Below are 17,135 nucleotides of genomic sequence, written 5' to 3' on the forward strand. Positions count from 1 at the left end.
TTGGATATCTCCAAAAGGTGTTGCTCCCTCATTTCTTGTATAAGTTCCTTCATCAGAGCTTATCAACTACATATATTATAAATATGTGTTATATAATTATATAATTTATAAATTATCTAACATATTATATTTTTAGTACGGTACGATAATACCGTGATAACGGTATACATTACCAATACCGTAATATAAAATTTCATTACGGTACAATACCATACCATTGCCGATTGGCACAAAATCGGTATGACATGGTTGACAATTTAGTTGGCACGGCAATTTGGCAAAAAAAATCCACCCCTATATGGGTTAGGATCTAGAGCACACGCTTTTGACACAAATTTGTGGTGCTTACTTCGTTATGTATTTCAACGATTCAAGCCATCTATATTTTATTACATCATTCATAGATTATCCTTGCAAAAATTTAGATAAATCCAAAATGATTAAAACATTCATTTGTAGTGAATAAAATGAATCTTTGATTGGATCCTTGAAAAATATTACAGAGTGGGCCTCCTCAAAACGTGTGTTAAAAACGTGTGTCATCGAATTCTAACCATATATATACATTTGAGTTAGGATACACCCATTTGTACGAACCACTCTGTAACTTGTTTCACAATCCAAACCCGCTATATTTCAATTCATCATTCATAGATCATCCTTGCAAAAAATTTAGATAAATCCAAAACCTTAAGACATTCATTTGTAGTAAATAAAATAGACGAATACGGTTTTGCAAAAAAAAAAATAAAAAATCACTAAAACGGCTGTCATTTATTCCAATTGCCATATTTCCGATTTGAATAATTCTTGGTAAACATGATATTTGAGAGAAGACACAAAAGATAGACGGTTGGACTATTGAAATACATTACGAAATCAGCCTTATAAGGTGGGTGTCAAAATGTGTGTCACCTGATTATGACTCATACATATTTTGGGCTTAAAGTCGTAGGCCCAATATGTAAAAAAATAGAAAAAGAAAGAAATGAAGCCCAACTTCTTCGCTTTGTCAATCCAGAAACTCCCCGGCCCTCCAAATCCTTCCCCTCGACAAAGCGAACAACGAGGCACTCTAAACCCTTCTTAAACCCTAGCTCCTCCTCCTCCCCTGCCTCAGAGTACCCAGAACTCACTGTATCAGTCCGGATGCTGCAAAATGTTACCTCACTACAATTCCTTTCCTCGCCATTCCAACCGAGCTCACACAACTGGTAGCTTGGCTCCACCTCCTCACCAGGTAATTTTCTTCCACATTCCAAAATACAACTCCTTTCACTAACTTCACCCCGCTTCTGCTTTCTGGGTTTTCGCTTTTATGGTTTGTTTAAGCAGCAGCAGGAGCTTACGGAATCTAATCCATTGCTGATATGTTGCAATGTTCTATGCGTATGCAGATGCAACCTCAATTGGGTATCAGGAATCCCCAAATTCCAGTCCAATTTAGTAATTCTAATTCTATGATAGCTCAACCCAATTTCATGAATCTACCAAACAACCCTCTTCCTATGCAAAATAACCATCTGGGTGTGCCTCAATTCGGTTCCATTGGCCCTACATCTCAACCGGGTCAGCAGAATGTTGGGTTTTTCGGTTCGCAAGGTATGCCTCAATTCTGCAATTTGGTGCAGCAAGTGAATCAATTGATGTCATCTCAAGTGCCTGGGAAAATATTTGGGCATAACATGTTAAATTTACAGCAACAGATGAACCAGAATATGGGTTTGCCGTATGGACAGTTTTGTTTGCCGAATTCAATGCAAAACATGAATCAATTTGTGCCAATGCAAATGCAAAATCCATCGCAAGTCCATCCTAATTATGGTGTTCCGGGATCAAATCAAGCACCTCAGACCACAATGTCTCAAAATGTCCCATTGTTTGCAAATAACCAGGTTAATCTGCATTCTAATCAGGCAGGCCAGCAAGTTAACCAAAATCAGCAAAACTTGGGTCTACCTCCAGTGCAAGGGACACAGGTAACCTTGTTTTGCCTTGCGGATATTTGAATTTATATTCTTTCTGTCAAAAAGTATTACATGAATATCGCTACATTTATTTATCCGTTTGATAACCAATTTGTTTTTAGTTTTTAATTTTCTATTATTGTGTTTGAGATATGGGCAAAATATACGGGAAAAAGGAGGGACGAAGAAGGGTGGTAGGGGAGAGGGGTAGAAGTAAAGAAAAATGAATGAGAAGAGAACAAAATTTTGATATTTTTATGTTTATAGTTTTCATTGTGTGTACCTTTCCTTATACATTTCTTCTACATCTCTTCCACCATCCTTCCTCCACCCTTCTATATCCCTCGTTGCTCCCCTGTATTTGCCCTTTATCTCTAACTGGAAAAGAAAAAATGAAAAATGAAAACTAAAAACTAAAAACAAAATGGTTATAAAATGGACCTTTTTTGTTTCTTCTTTTTAACTTTAGTAACAGATTTAGTTTTTAATATTTTATAAGGGCATGGTAAATTCCGAGATCTCCTTTGTCTGTGTACATGTGTGTACTTAGTGGTTAATTTACTTATACTGATTAGTAGGTCACTTTATTGTGGGTTACGATTCAATGGACAAGGTTGTTACATTATATTGATATGGTAATGCCATTCTTTTTTAAAATACATCATTTGGCCGTCAAAATTTCCTGCCTTCTTTTTCTGTTAACTTTAATATAGATATTCTGCCATCATTTTTTATTAAGTACATTTTCTTAAAAACAGTTAGTTGCTAATAGAATATATTACTTTGAAGTAAATGCATTGGTTGCGGTTGATAAAAATATTGTCGGCTTCTGCAGGGAAATAAAACCAATAGTAGTGGTGGTTACAATTCAAATTCCAATTGGAAACAATCACCAAGCAAAAGCTTTACAAAGAATCTGAAGAATCACCAAGGGGGGTAGGTTATACTAGTGTCATTTCATTATGTTACTTCTGAAGATTTGGACCAATGATTTGTGATTCATAATAAATATGGTTTGTGTAGATTTCAGAATCCTCAGTCGCATCATATGAAAAATGCAAAGGGAAAGTTTGCATTTCCTAATGGGCACAAAGGAAAAGGTATGGACTTATACTTGTCTACCAAGTTTATATATTATCTTTCCTGTCTGTTCTTTTAATGTCATTGTGCATGCTTGAGCGTGGGTTGCAGAGATATCATAAACCATGATTTCCTGTTACTCTTTTCAAGTACAGAATACTTTTTTGTAAGCATGATGTTTATTCTCTCTCTGTCCACAAAATTGCAGGGTTGAGAAATGAAAGCGAAGGAAAGTTTGCTCTGGCCAACTCTTCCAACCAGGGCAGGGAAAGGAAGAGGTAACCTCTGCTCTCTCATATCATATAGTTTTGAATACGAATTAATGAGTTTTCTCTAATTGAAATTTCACCACTCGGGCTTGTACACTGTCTTGAAGATTTTTTGCTCTTTATAAGTTTAACAACATACTCTTGATCAAATCATACCTGTCTCTGTTAAGATGATTTTCAACAAAGTGGGTTAACTACATCTTCATGTACATTTCGTCCCTCATTCATCACTGTCCCTTCCTTGTCCGTTATTTCTCCCTCTTTTCTCCTTTGCATCTACTCACTACCTATGACTAAAATATAAAATATTGAAAACCAAATATGGGAGTGCTACAAAATATAATAGCTTGCTTGAGTAGTTGAGTAGTCGAATGTAGGATTTTCAGTTGGCAGGCTGATGGAATGTTTGAGCTTCACTAAGATACAATTTCCTTAGCCTGAGCCTAAGTGGTCAGATGGCCTTTATGTAGATCAGTATTTGGCCTGAGGTACTGGCAGGCTGACATGGAACAATTATTTGAAGATACTGTGTGAGGCCTAAAGTGGGCTGATCTATGCTTTAGTCTGTTTTCAGGCCTAAAAACCTTTATCCAGAATAAGCTTACTCGAAGTTCAAAGACCGCAATGTAAAATGTTTTAGCTAAACAAGTTGGTTTTTGAGCTAGCTCAGTCAAACTCCTAGTGCTAGTGCTAATTACTGTATTAATAATACCAACCGGTTCCTTATTGTTTTTCCCTCTTGTTCTTCCTCCTTGCAGCACAGTAACATTAGTATTGAAACTTGACCGGTTTTGAAAATACCATTTTAATGTAATCCCAAAATTGATGATACCATAATGTTTCTCCAAGAAAGAGGATGGGTAACAAGAAACTTCCTCTTTAGTTTAAGAAGAGTGTTTCTGTAACTGCCATCTGTGAATCCAGAAAGTCTTCCAACTCTCCAATTATGGGCTTGGTACCTAGGAACTCACTGATAGGAGTGAAAAATAATATGTATTTGTTCTTTACATTGCAAACTTAACAGTCATGAAGTAGCTTTACATTCTCAGCATCCATAATCCTTATATCTTGCCTTATGAGTGATCACACTCTCCTGTTTCTTAATGAAACTCACTGCTGTTTTTATGTGCATGGACACGCCTTCTTTTTGTCTCAAATGAGAAGACCTCTTTTCTTGTCATATACGGAACAAGAGATTGAGCGGTGGCGGGAAGAACGTAGGAAGCACTACCCGTCGAAATCCAACATAGAGAAGGTTAGGCTGACTGTGAGACATGCCTGCTTTTTCTTTCCATCTAAATGTAGATTTTTTTAATATTAAAATGCCACTTGCAGAAGATAAGTGGAAAGCAGATAAATTCAGAGGTCATCGAAAGAGAGGCAAACATTCGACGAGAGGTGTGCTGATTACTTCTCTCTCTATCTCTGTGTGTGTATGCGCGCTCATGCTGATTATTTTTACACTATAATCATTGAACAAGACTGAGCAATACTTTTGCTCAACTCATTATCACCTTGGCCAACTGAGCTAGTTCTGGTTAATTTTTGCATTTTGTTGTCTTTAAGCTGCATCGTGGCTTATATTTCTAATTGTTACTCAAAGAGATCACTAGTATTACATTAAACCTGAAATTTTGGATCGTGTCATGACAGCTCTTTGAGACTGCTCTTCTTCGTTGCTTCTTCTAGTTTTTTGTCTGAGGATCTGAGTTGATATGCAATCAATCCAAGTCTTTTCATCCATCTTCTTTAAATTAGATTCATAAGTGTTGGAAATTAATCAAAACCTAGTTACTAGAGACTAATGTTCTTCTATTACTGGTATCATGCTTGATGTTTATGTTTCAGAAGGTGATATACTGGTTTTCCTCGACTTTGTTCTGGACATTGAGGAAGTAAATCTTTACGACCATTTTCTTATATTTGATAGTTTTACTTATTCTTCGTTGCAGCAACTCAAGGATATTCTTACAAAGCAGGCTGAGTTGGGAGTTCAAGTTGCTGAAGTACCATCACACTACCTTGCAGATTCAAATCAAGGGCATATAAAGGAAGATAATGAAACATTGACCAAGAAGGGGAGGTCAACAAACAAGTTTGGTAAGAGAGAAAAATATGATAGAAAGGATCGGTTTTCCAAGAGGCAAAGATCACATCAAAAGGATTCGTCTAATGACCCTTCTTTCGACAAAAGGGAGCCAACCTTGCTGCAGAAGCTTCTTAGTGCAGATATTAGGAGAGACAGAAGCCACCTGCTGCAGGTGTTTAGGTTCATGGTGACAAACTCTTTCTTCAAAGATTGTCCTGACAAACCTTTGAAATTCCCTACTGTAGCAGTAAAAGAAAGTGCCGGTGACGGAGAGGTGGCTCAAAAGCCGTCCTCACTTATAGAGAAAGATGCTTTTAAGGGAAGTGATAAATCCATGGTTGGAAGAGTTTATAACAATCATTCTGGAAATAACAACAATGTCGAGAATTCTGTTGATAGCAGTGATGAAGATGACGGTGAAGGAGAGGGAACAGAGAGACCTAAGAGGAAGAAATCATAGACTAGAAATTCTACTTTTTGTACAAAAATGTATTATATTTGTCTTCCTATCCTTTTCCTTGTGTTAAATTCATGAATATTATAGCAAGTCAAAGGGCATGTAAGAAATATTTAGATCCTTAATTTCTTATGTAGCAGAAATTAAAAGTTTTATTATTTTGTTACGGGGAAGAAGAAAGCAAAGGAAGACGCAGCATGGTTATATGATTACACTCAGCAACTAATTCAGAGGAGCATTCAGTCGGAGTGATTGAAGTGCCTTGTTGTTAAGCTTTGCCTTGGTTCCAAGGTACTCATTCCAAGTGACGTGCGGGTACAGCGGAGGGCAACTCGGGCCGAGTAATTTCGAGAGGGGAAAGAGCTGAGCATTCTCCGGAGGACCATATAAGTAGGCAACTGATACACGGTGCTGGCTCCGGTTCACCACTGCCCGGTGAAGGGGGTTCTGGTACAATCCGTTTGATAATATGTGAATTAAGTCGCCCACATTGATCACAAAAGCCCCCGGGACCGGTGGAACCATAAGCCACCCCCGGCCCTCATCCTTCCCTTCTTGGAAAACTTGCAAGCCACTGGCGTTAGCGCTTTGGTGGACGATTGACAGGAGGTTTGAATCAGTATGTTGGGCAAGACCCATGGTCCGATCCGGATCCGGACAAGCGGGGTATGAGTTCAATTGTAAGGCTGCAGATGCATCTTCAAATTCACCTCTTGGACCCGCCCATTTGATGTCTTCCTTGGATATGCCTAATGAGCCAAGCATTAGCCACATCAATCTAGCTGCAAGCCTTTTCATCTCTTTCTCATATTCTTCAGTAACACAACTGACCAAACAAAAATCAAACACAATTCAAAGCAAAAACACAATATACACACATATATATATATAGAAGCAATATATATTTGAGTATGCAATTTAAAGACAAAAAACTAACATACTAAATTGCTAACGCATTCTCAAATACACGATATATTGTAAAGCACACCTTGAATGCCAGTTTTGTATGTCTAAATATTGTATATAATTATAAGTGGTTGGAGTAATACGTGCATGCATGCGTACGTACCAGAACTTGGTGTAATCTTGGGGCCAAAGTTGGCAAAAATGTTGAAGTGGGGAGCCAACGGTAGTGAAGCTCTCAGACCACATTAGCTTTTCACAAAAGGCAGATATGCGATGGAAACCGTAACCGGAAATGCCATCGGCCAATCGAGCTGCTTTGAGCTTTTGTTGGGGTGGCAGAGAGAAAAGGCTTCGAACTGTATATTCCATGTCGTCAACAAGTTTTTGGGGGACGCCATGGTTTGTGGCTTGGAACATGCCCCAAGTCTTGCATGCATGTCCTACGAGTTCAAAGACATTTGGGTCGGCGAGATCGATTACCGGCACAGACTCTGAGCAAGATAATGATTCGAAAGACGGATATTCGTTAAGCTGTGACGTCCATGCATACGACTCCGGCAATTCCTGTAATGAGCCGAAGTCGTGTGGGTGTTGCTTGTGAAGAAAGATAGGGTGGGATTTGAATGCATCTGAGAGTTTTCCACTCGACATAGTAGATAGTACTACTAGAGAGAGAGAGAGAGAGAGATCAGAGAGAGAGAGAGAGAGAGAGAGAGAGGGAGGGAGGGAGGACTGTGTGAGAGAGAGTGAGGATTGTGTGCATATATATAGACGGTGGCAAGTTTCTCGTTTTTTATTACGAGTGATATTCTATACCAGTTCACATTAAAGAGAAGAGGAAGGATTTCAACTCGAACAATGTAAATTAAAAAAAAAAAAAAAAAATCCTAATTACTAAAACAATCCACTATTTTACGATGGCAAGTTTCTCGTTTATTTTCTCATTTACATTTATGCATGGATAGATAATCTTCTAATATATTTTGGCAAAATATATTCAAGTTCATAGAAACAAACAATCGTTGCAGATAAAATATTTCAGTTATGCATCGACTCACGTTTGTCTTCTTTTATTCTTCTATCAGTTTCACATCTTTTGAAGATATTTATTCACAATTTTCATCCTTTTCTCACATTCTTAATGCGTGTGCATTCACATTTTTCATCCTTTATTTCACTCATTTTTGTGTTGTCGGTCCTGTCATCATTTTGACTCCTTTTTCATCCTCTTCTTTTATATCTCATTTTTTTGGGAATTTTCTTCATAACATTGAATAGCACATGAGTAAATGGATGAGATTGAAAATAAAAAATTTAAATAGTTGTGGAGATCAAATCTAACATCTTAAACACTATCAACATTAAATGATACATATAACATTGAAGCCACACCTCACTTTTATTTATGATTTTTTTTTTTTTTTTTTGTGTTTCACTATTTTCTCTCAATTTTAAATGTTTTAGTTCATTAAATCAAATTTAACAGTTTAATCTATGAGTATTGCTAAGGAGACCACAAATTTATACCATTTCATGTGGCAAGTAAGGCATACAATCAACATTCATTGAGATAAATTCATTAATTAACGTGACATATACACATCACTTGCCATATCATAATGGTATACAAATGTGATACAAAAATATAGTCTCCTTGACATTTTCCTTAATTTATATTTTATAGAGCAGAGAATTTGACTCCTCTTACTTTTCTACCAATCTTTGTCTTTTATTGTTGGAAAATATTAAATCACATTAGTGTACGATTTGATTAGATAAGTGAGCTGTACATATTATTAATGAGTTTATCTCATTCAGTGATTGTTAACATATCATTTGTCACGCCATATGGTACACAAATGTACACAAATGTGATAGGGGTTAATTATTGGGTTTGAGAAGCTTTGACAATGCTTATACATTCACTAGCTAAGGGCATCAAATACTCACTCTCTCTCTCTCTCTCTCTACCATGCCTAAAAGTGCAAGAGTGGTCCCTGATGCCTACGAAGGCAACTCTGTGAATGTGGTGTTGGACCAAGTCCCTGATGAATTGAACTCATTACATGAGTTACCAGATTCTCATGCATGAACAACCCTGAACGAGCATCCCTCCCAAGACCCGGACTCTGTCCCCGTTGTCAATCTGAATGACCCAAATGCCCGTCAACTCTTAGCCATGAATGCAAGGCTTGGGGTGCCTTCCAACTCACAGACCACGGCATCCCCCAGTCTCTGGTTCATGACATGGAATCTGCTGCGCGAAGCCTTTTCTCCCTGCCAGCCCACCAAAAGCTCAAAGCTGCCCGCTCACCGGGTCAAATTTCCGGCTACGGCTTCCATCTCATAGCTGCATTTTGGGACAAGCAACATATTGAGAAAATATCTTTTCATTGATTGAATAGAATATTACACTGTGGTATTTATACATTTGTCAAAAATGATCAAGGACTTAAGTAAAGACTAATTAAACTTAAGCTAAGGTTAGTTACTTTTCTGTTGTAACAAACCATAACAAACTATGATAGCCTAGCCAAGATATTGCTGACTGTGTAGCTGACATGGAGCTACATTGTTGATCTGTGTCTTTACACCCCCTCATGCTGAGCGGAGGGGAACCAAGAGAGAGCTTGGATTGTAGAAACTAAAATCTAGACTTTGATAGAGCTTTAGTGTGAATGTCAGCAATCTGAAACTGATTGGGAACAAACTGAACTTTCAGAAGATGAGCAAGAACAAGCTCCCTAATATAATGATAATTGATCTCAACATGCTTAGTACGAGCATGAAAAAATGGATTTGAAGCTAAAGAAAACATTGTCACACCACAAAACTGGTACCTGAGATAAGGGGAATCCAATGTCCTTGAATATTTTGAATCCAAGTCAATTCGGCAGAAGTATGTGTGAGAGATCAATATTCAGCTTTAGTGGAAGACCGAGCAACAGTGTGTTGCTTCTTCGCACTCTAACTGATAAGATTACTGCCTAGATAAACACAATAACCACTAATACTCCTATCAAATACACCACCGGCCCAGTCTGCATCTGAAAATGCAGTGAGATTGATATTTCTCTTCTTGAACCATAGTCCTTTATCAACTGACCCTTGGAGAAAGCGTAGTACTCTCTTGACAGCTTAGAAGTGTGTGTCTCGTGGCCAGTGAAGGAATTGACACAATTGATTAACAGTGAAAGATAGATCAGGTCTTGTCCAAGTCATGTACTGCAATGCACCAACTATTGATCGATATTCATGTGGATTTGGTAATAGAGAACCAGTATGATCCAGTTTTTGAGTGCCAAGAGGAGTAGTACAAGACTTACTACCTTCCATGTGAATTTTAAAAAGAAGATCCAGTGCATATTTATTTTGAGAGAGAAAAATACCTTCTGCAGTTCTAGTGATTTCGAGACCCAAAAAGTAGTGCAATGCACCCAAGTCTTTGACAGAAAAAGCTGTCCAAGCTTGTTGATGAAACGTACATGCATTAGAGTTTGTAAACAAAAATATGTACGTCCAAGTAGCATTACTCCTTTTAATTTCCGCTTTTCTAAGAGGTTGTTACTTAATTTGGGTGTACTGACTGACCAAACTTTTTGAATATCTTCTCTTTTTTCAGTTGCATTACCGAAGAATTTGAGAAAGAGATTAAGAGGCTTGCCTCTAGGCTCATGTGGCTAATGCTTACCTTGTTAAGAATATCCAAGGACAACGTTGTCCAAAAGGTGATGACCAAGATGCATCTGCTGCCTTCCAGCTCAACTCTTACCTGTCTTGTCCGGATCCGGATCGGGCCCTAGACCTTGTTCCCCATACTGATTCGAACCTCGTTTCCATTGCCCACCAGAGCAACATCGATGGCTTGCAAGTTTTTTGAGAGGGAACCGGTTGGTTCGCGATTCTGGTGGTCTATGTTGGGGACCTCATGAGCATATTATCTAACGGGTCGTACTCAAGTGTCTTCCATCGGTCTTGGTGAAACGGGCACAACACCGTATATCACTCTTTTACCATTAATTATGCACCTCCGGCAGCCGTCAAAATCGCACCCCTACCACAGCCAGTTGGCCCAAGCCACCCTCCTCACCACCTGCCGGTCACTAATTGGAATGAGTACATTGACACCAAGGCAAAGCCCAAGGACAAAACACTTCCATCACTTCGGCCTTATGATCCTCTAATGAAGTAACAGGTTTGCAGATCTAAATTATCAACTTTTGTTTGGATCGAATAATTGAGGTTTTGCCTCTAATCTGTTTCTTGTCATGCTTTCAAAGATTTTGTGTTGCCCAACTCAATTTGAGATATGCTGGATCAATCGGGTCGATGCATGTTTGTTTAGATATGAAGTTTGTAATGGTTACATTGCACCCAAACTCTTGTAGGAAGATCGATGAAAACCAACATAGACTACTAAAAAAATTAAAATATGACTACCACATATGATCAGATGACTAAAATCTCACTACGGAAGTTACAATTACTGTGTTTTGAGTTCAATCTTTATCTTCCTTTAATCTAGTTAGAATATAAATGTCACTTGGTATTACGGTCTAGTGGTATTCATCTTCGCTTGTAAGTGAGAGGTATTAGGTTTGATTCTCGCTAAAGATGGATTTTAGACATATTATTATTGTTTGCCCATTATGAGGCTTAATCCACTCTCCCACTTTCTTAATGTAGATAATATCAAGGTTGGCCCATTGTGAGGCTTGATCCACTATCCCACTTTCTTAATGTACTAGCCTCTCCACACGTGCTCACGCGCATGCAAGAGACTTTTTTTAATCACAGGCGCTACCCTATAGATGTGTTGTGGTAGTTGTAATCTTTCTCATATGGCGTCCTAAAAATAAAATACAACATACAATTACAAATAAAAGGTATTGGTGTCACATCCTAGTCTTGGCTCCGCCATAGCACGAAATTGTCTGCTTTGGGCATCGGCCACGCCTTTGTGGTTTTGTTTCTGGGAATTCACATGAGAATTTCCTAGGATGGGTCGTGTGAAATGGGTGTAATCCCGCTCACCCACTCACTCTTTTGTTTAGGCACTTTTAGGTTTAAATTTATTCACATTATTTTTCCACTACACTACACTTTATGGCTTTGTCACCCTCAAAGTGTCGGCCATCACAACTCAATTCGGAGTCCAAGTAAACTTTCCGAGTCGGGATGTGTCAGTTGGAATATAATTAAGTTGGGTGTAAAATGCGTGATAAAATAAATGCTCCTTATACGCATGGAAGCACATTCAAAGAGATTAGGAAAAAATAAAGGTAAAAATAATGTAAGAGAATAAATTAAACAATTAATCTATGATGTTAAGTTGAAGTGTAAGAATTCATATATATATATAAATATATATATATATATATATATAAATAAATAAATATATATATATATATTCCTTACAGTACCACAAAATACATTGACTTTTATCACATTTGTTTGAACAATTTATCTTATTAGAAATTGATAAAGATGGAGTTGATAGGGTTTTTGGCTTCATAGTATGTTATCTATTATTTCTTGATATATATGTTACCCTTTCCCATTCCGCATGCAAATTGCTTTGTCAATTTTATGCTGCCACAATTGTAAGAACGAGAAAATATGCCCGCGCGTTGCTGCGGGACTTGAATGTATTTGTCGCAACAGGCATGAATAGTTTCCACACAAAGCAACTAAAAAGAACAAAAGTCCTATTTCTTCTTCAAATTGAATCGACATCATTGATCAAGCAATTAAGCATTCCTACTGACAAATAATTGACCCAAGAGTTGAGCAAATATAGGGATTGGAAAAAAGGGACACAATTAAACTATATAATTTAACAAAAGTAAAGGTCAACAGAGCTCTTTGAATTAAACTATATATCTAATTTACCAGAAAACTTTGTAAAATTAACAGTTTACCCGATATAAGCACATAATTTTCCTATTTAAAACAGTTTACTCATTCTTGATAAGTAAAATATAGCTTAAGCTTAATTTATTAACAACTTAATGCAGTTCAAAAGTATTTTCTGTTATGGCAAGAAGGAGGAGCTATAGCTAACCCGCCTTAACTTTTTCCATATGCATATGTACAGTTTACCTGCACCCTCATACCATGTGTCTTGAGCTGTTATCTATCCCCCACTTGCAGCATTTTCGCTCTTCTGCACGGGAACCTCGACAGTAAACGATTTCATCTGTTACCGGTTAATGGAGATGTTTTCTGCATGACTGTACTACAAAGAGGGAGAGAAACAGTATTAGGAAAACACATTATACTCAAAATCATCACTAAAGATATTTTTAAACAGATCAAAATCCATTCATATGAATAATTTCCACACAAAGCAACTAAAAAGATGTAGTACCTAAGAACCAATGAAGTCAAACTTTGCTTGCTATCATGGATAGCTATAAGAAACATTCATTTGTAGATCGTACTGTGTCATCAATATCATAGTTTCAAGTAATCAGCCCACTACATGGAAGAAAAACGCAGAAAAGGGAAAGTAGAACAGTAGAATACATAATACTTGAGCTCTGGCAAGAATAGTAAGTTTCTGAAAAAATTGCTAAACCGTCTTACAAATTCAATCATTAAACATTATACTTAACCTAAGACAAAGTATATAGTTTGTTTACAAAGCAAAACGAAGTGCTGCTATAATCTGCAACAGATATGAATCATTTCCACATAAAGATACTCAAATTTGACGGCACATTGAATAACCAGCAAGTAAAGCAATATACACCATGTGCTAACATGAAACTAAAACAAAAGGAGGATTAAATCGGATCAACCAAATAAAGAATCTATTAATGTTATTTTTAACCTAACTATTAAAAGGAGCTTTATAACACCACAATCAATATATTTGAACCCAACTAAAAAGAAACTAATTGCATGTCATAAGTTTATAAACATGCATAAAATATATAACCTTTCATAACTACTCAAAAGCTCATACTCAAAAGTAATGAATTTTGCAGTACATATTTCAATTACAAACCGCAAATAAAGTGGAATTCAAATTGATAAACTGGCAGAGGAAAATGCATTAACATTTTCATGCTATCTGCCTTGATGACAATATTCATGAGTAATGAGATTTTATAGAAATAGATAATGAAATGGGTGAGAAAATAACAAAGAATGTTCATCCTTTTTCAATCAGGAGCAATCCAAAACAGAACTAAAAAGAACCCATCTTTCAATTTTAGCTCTTTGACACCATTGAAAAAACATACAATAAAATTTTGAAAATCATTACTTATCATTCTTCAGAAGCATCTTTATGATTTCGAGGCATAGTTAAAAAAAAAAGAAGGTAGAAATATGAATCCAAACAACCTCCAATGGATACGCTAATAGGATCGTTAGCCAACCACTAAATACTTCCAAAGATTATAAAAAAAGTGGGGTCTTTGTTACATGCTTCTCCGAGACACCCCCCCCCCCCCAAAACACCCCACGGCAGGCGAGAAAAAGGAAGGCAAAAATCAAAATTTGCCTCTGCCTTGGGTTACTGAAAGTTTAAACTAAAATATTGTCTTAATTTGAAATCCGTCAAGGGCTATAGCTATCCCCTAAACTACCATGTTACCCAAAATTCTTTTATCAGCAACCTAGAAAAGCATTAAACCACCACCATTCCAATAAATCTCACACAAAACCCAAGAAAGAACAATGCAAAGAATAATAGAAAAATATTGAAAGACATGATTTACCTCAATGTTCACAATGAAGAAGAATTCTCGCCAATCATGCGCCGCATATTTCTACACAACAAAAAAATTGCAAAAAATATGAGTCACGTTTTAATCGCCATTTCTAACAACTATTCAATAAAGGATCAAACAACATATAACAATTTGAGAAAAAAAGGGAACTAAATTTAAGTTGAGTAGGGTAAATAATTGAAGTGACCTTGAGACATTTAAGGTAAGATTTTTGTGTAGTGTTGAGCCATATAGCAGGAATAATTGATATGCAACACATTTAGCCCATGCGTTGTTGCGGGAATGTCAAATGGATCATAAATATTGTAAGTGTTAAAATAAGAGAAACTTATGAACAAACTACCAGTTGGCATGAAAGTTCCTTATAGGAAGGAATTGTTATGATGCGGCTACTATTGAGATAATTGTGAAACTGATCAAGTTCAACTGGATATATAAGCATTGATAAAATGAGGATTACATCTATGATTGCCATGTTAATTTTTATTATGATTTTTCTCATAGCCTTAAAATAGGGCCAAGAATTTCGACTCACCATCCCCCTTTAGCACAGAGCAACTCGCTTCCTTTGTTAACAGACCAAAATAACACGCTCCTGTTGAGGAATGACTCCAATGCCACACAACTGAAACATTACAAAGACAACTATAGAAAAATCCATTAATCCCTGGCTTTCATTTATCCAAAATCATTTCACATATTCATCATCTCTCTGATCATGAAAAATTAAAATTAATAATAATCACTCAAATCATATTACAGTATATCACAAACTATGTCATCTGATAATCGATAAATTTAAAATGAAAACCATAATCTGAAATGTCCTAATTTTCACAAACACTTTCACAAAAGCCAAACTAAAAAAAAAAAAAAAAAAAAAAAAGGAGATGAATGAGAAATGAGAATCGAGTAATTACCATGTCCGGATTTGGATAAGGCAGGAAGAGAAGGCCATGATCGGCGCTCAGTCTTCCTCTTCTTGTAATTTATGTTCCCCTTTCAAATTTCAAAAACAAAAAAACCACCCATACTTGATTCCCATAAAATAAAAATAAAAATAAATAAATAAAAAAAACTGGTATAAAAATTTCTTGACACCTATAAAAATCCACCGTGCATAGTTCTTTTAATTCTATCATAGAAACTTCATTTTAAACTAACCTTTACACAATCCTAATCATTTGTGAATTACCATATTCTTATCATTATTTCAATATGTCTTCTTATATATAGGGTGAGCTCAGACCAGTCACTAAAGTTGCTAATGTATTTAGTGATTAGGCATGACTTACAATCTTCTTCAGTGTCATCCCCATTCCATTTCTTCCCAAAACCCAGGTATTTGGTGCCAGAACTCCATCTTCTCAGTTGTTGCATATCTTCTTGCAAATGAGTCAGTGACTTCTCACACCTAGAGACCAAGCCATCACGCTGCAAACGCGAGCATCTCTGATCAGCATCAAAAGGGGTTGGCTTGGAAAATGAGAGCTGAGCATCATTCAAGGGATTATTCTGTAGCGATGTGCCTACTCTGGATGATGCCAAAGTGGCCCCTTGAATAGGTAATGAAGGTAGTCGTCCATCAAGCCTTTGGAAAAGTGCACTGTAATGCATGAACATGAGAAATGCGAAAAAAATAAGAATTATAAAAAATAAAGTGAATCAAACTCATGGATCTTATTGGGATTACTTTCATAAAAGCTTAAGCATTTTGGAAAGAACATTTTCATTTAAAAATAAACTTTAATGTCTCTCTATTCAAGTATGTTGGCCCAAAATTAAAAATGATAGATGCTTTCGAACAGTTTACTTTGTACCCATCATTAACATTACAATTTTTTAGAAGTAATGTAGACGGATTTGTTTAGTTGCATCAGGCCCCTTAGTTTCCAACTCACATGCCAATTTATGATCACACTGCCCTTTCTTTTCAGACAATAAATCTAAAACATTGATATAACCAAATGCATCCGATAATAGAAAACTACGTAAATTTCCTAGGAGAGTTCATGAACAGAAGAACCGAGAAAGTATTAAGTTGATCATGGCTTTTATACCTACCCCAGTGAACAGCTGCTGGAAGAAGTATCTCAGGAATAAGCAATATTATAATGGATTGCTTGGAAGCGCATATTCTTCAAATTCCTCACCACAAGGACAGCAGCAAAGAGCACCCATCTCTACATTTCCACCAATATATACAAAAAAGTCAAAATTTGAGTTTCAGAAGACAAATCACACTTAAAATGGGCTCACCATCTCTTATTACTTATTCCCAGTTATAGTAAGATCCAGTATCACATTCATACGCAATAATATCTAGTACTAAAGCTCTTTCAAGTTTCACTCCAAAACCTCAAGTTATAGCTATAGATTATAATGACATTCATACACGATAATATTTAGTAATAAAGCTTTTTCGAGTTTTGCTCCAAAACTCAATTTACAACTTTGTATTATAATGTTTCCCCTAGACAATGATCATTCACATTCAACAAAAGCATTCCTGCTGCTTCATTGATAAAGATTCATCAGCTATTTAACTCTACAAATAAGATAAACATAGAAAATTTAAAAAGAAACAGACATAACCACATAAACAGGCACGCCAACATATATTTT

General features: G+C 36.5%; 2 protein-coding genes and 1 pseudogene across 3 annotated transcripts; 2 read left to right on the forward strand and 1 right to left on the reverse strand.

Annotated features, from left to right (window-relative positions):
- The first annotated feature begins 1,052 nt into the window (after window positions 1-1,052).
- On the forward strand, window positions 1,053-6,074 carry LOC137734885 (uncharacterized). 2 transcript variants are annotated; one of them, XM_068474199.1, is made up of 8 exons: window positions 1,053-1,240; window positions 1,398-1,979; window positions 2,803-2,903; window positions 2,991-3,067; window positions 3,256-3,325; window positions 4,481-4,571; window positions 4,652-4,714; window positions 5,269-6,074. In XM_068474199.1, exons 1-8 carry the CDS (start codon window positions 1,160-1,162, stop codon window positions 5,863-5,865), a joined length of 1,662 nt encoding a protein of 553 aa, XP_068330300.1. In that variant the 5' UTR covers window positions 1,053-1,159; the 3' UTR covers window positions 5,866-6,074. The 2 variants fall into 2 exon arrangements, with proteins under 2 accessions (XP_068330300.1, XP_068330301.1); XM_068474200.1 differs by lacking the exon at window positions 1,053-1,240 and having other exon boundaries at window positions 1,437-1,602; window positions 1,701-1,979.
- On the reverse strand, window positions 6,047-7,419 carry LOC137734886 (gibberellin 3-beta-dioxygenase 1-like). The gene is made up of 2 exons (XM_068474201.1): window positions 6,932-7,419; window positions 6,047-6,688 (listed from the first exon to the last, which is right to left on the reverse strand). Exons 1-2 carry the CDS (start codon window positions 7,417-7,419, stop codon window positions 6,085-6,087), a joined length of 1,092 nt encoding a protein of 363 aa, XP_068330302.1. The 3' UTR covers window positions 6,047-6,084.
- A 1,321-nt stretch (window positions 7,420-8,740) lies between these two features.
- LOC137733584 (gibberellin 3-beta-dioxygenase 1-like) lies at window positions 8,741-10,960 on the forward strand (annotated as a pseudogene).
- The last annotated feature ends 6,175 nt before the right edge of the window (window positions 10,961-17,135 follow it).

The sequence above is a fragment of the Pyrus communis genome, chromosome 5 (genome assembly GCF_963583255.1).
Source record: "Pyrus communis chromosome 5, drPyrComm1.1, whole genome shotgun sequence".
Lineage (NCBI taxonomy): Eukaryota > Viridiplantae > Streptophyta > Magnoliopsida > Rosales > Rosaceae > Pyrus > Pyrus communis.

What these genes read in the sequence shown, in the direction of transcription:
- LOC137734885 (XM_068474199.1), top strand. Translation starts at nt 1,160, where the DNA reads ATGTTACCTCACTACAATTCCTTTCCTCGCCATTCCAACCGAGCTCAC. An exon ending in CTCCAGTGCAAGGGACACAG is followed by an intron (nt 1,980 to 2,802) that starts GTAACCTTGTTT and finishes CGGCTTCTGCAG; the next exon opens with GGAAATAAAACCAATAGTAG. An exon ending in AGGCAAACATTCGACGAGAG is followed by an intron (nt 4,715 to 5,268) that starts GTGTGCTGATTA and finishes TCTTCGTTGCAG; the next exon opens with CAACTCAAGGATATTCTTAC.
- LOC137734886 (XM_068474201.1), bottom strand. Translation starts at nt 7,419, where the DNA reads ATGTCGAGTGGAAAACTCTCAGATGCATTCAAATCCCACCCTATCTTT. An exon ending in CAAGATTACACCAAGTTCTG is followed by an intron (nt 6,689 to 6,931) that starts GTACGTACGCAT and finishes TTGTTTGGTCAG; the next exon opens with TTGTGTTACTGAAGAATATG.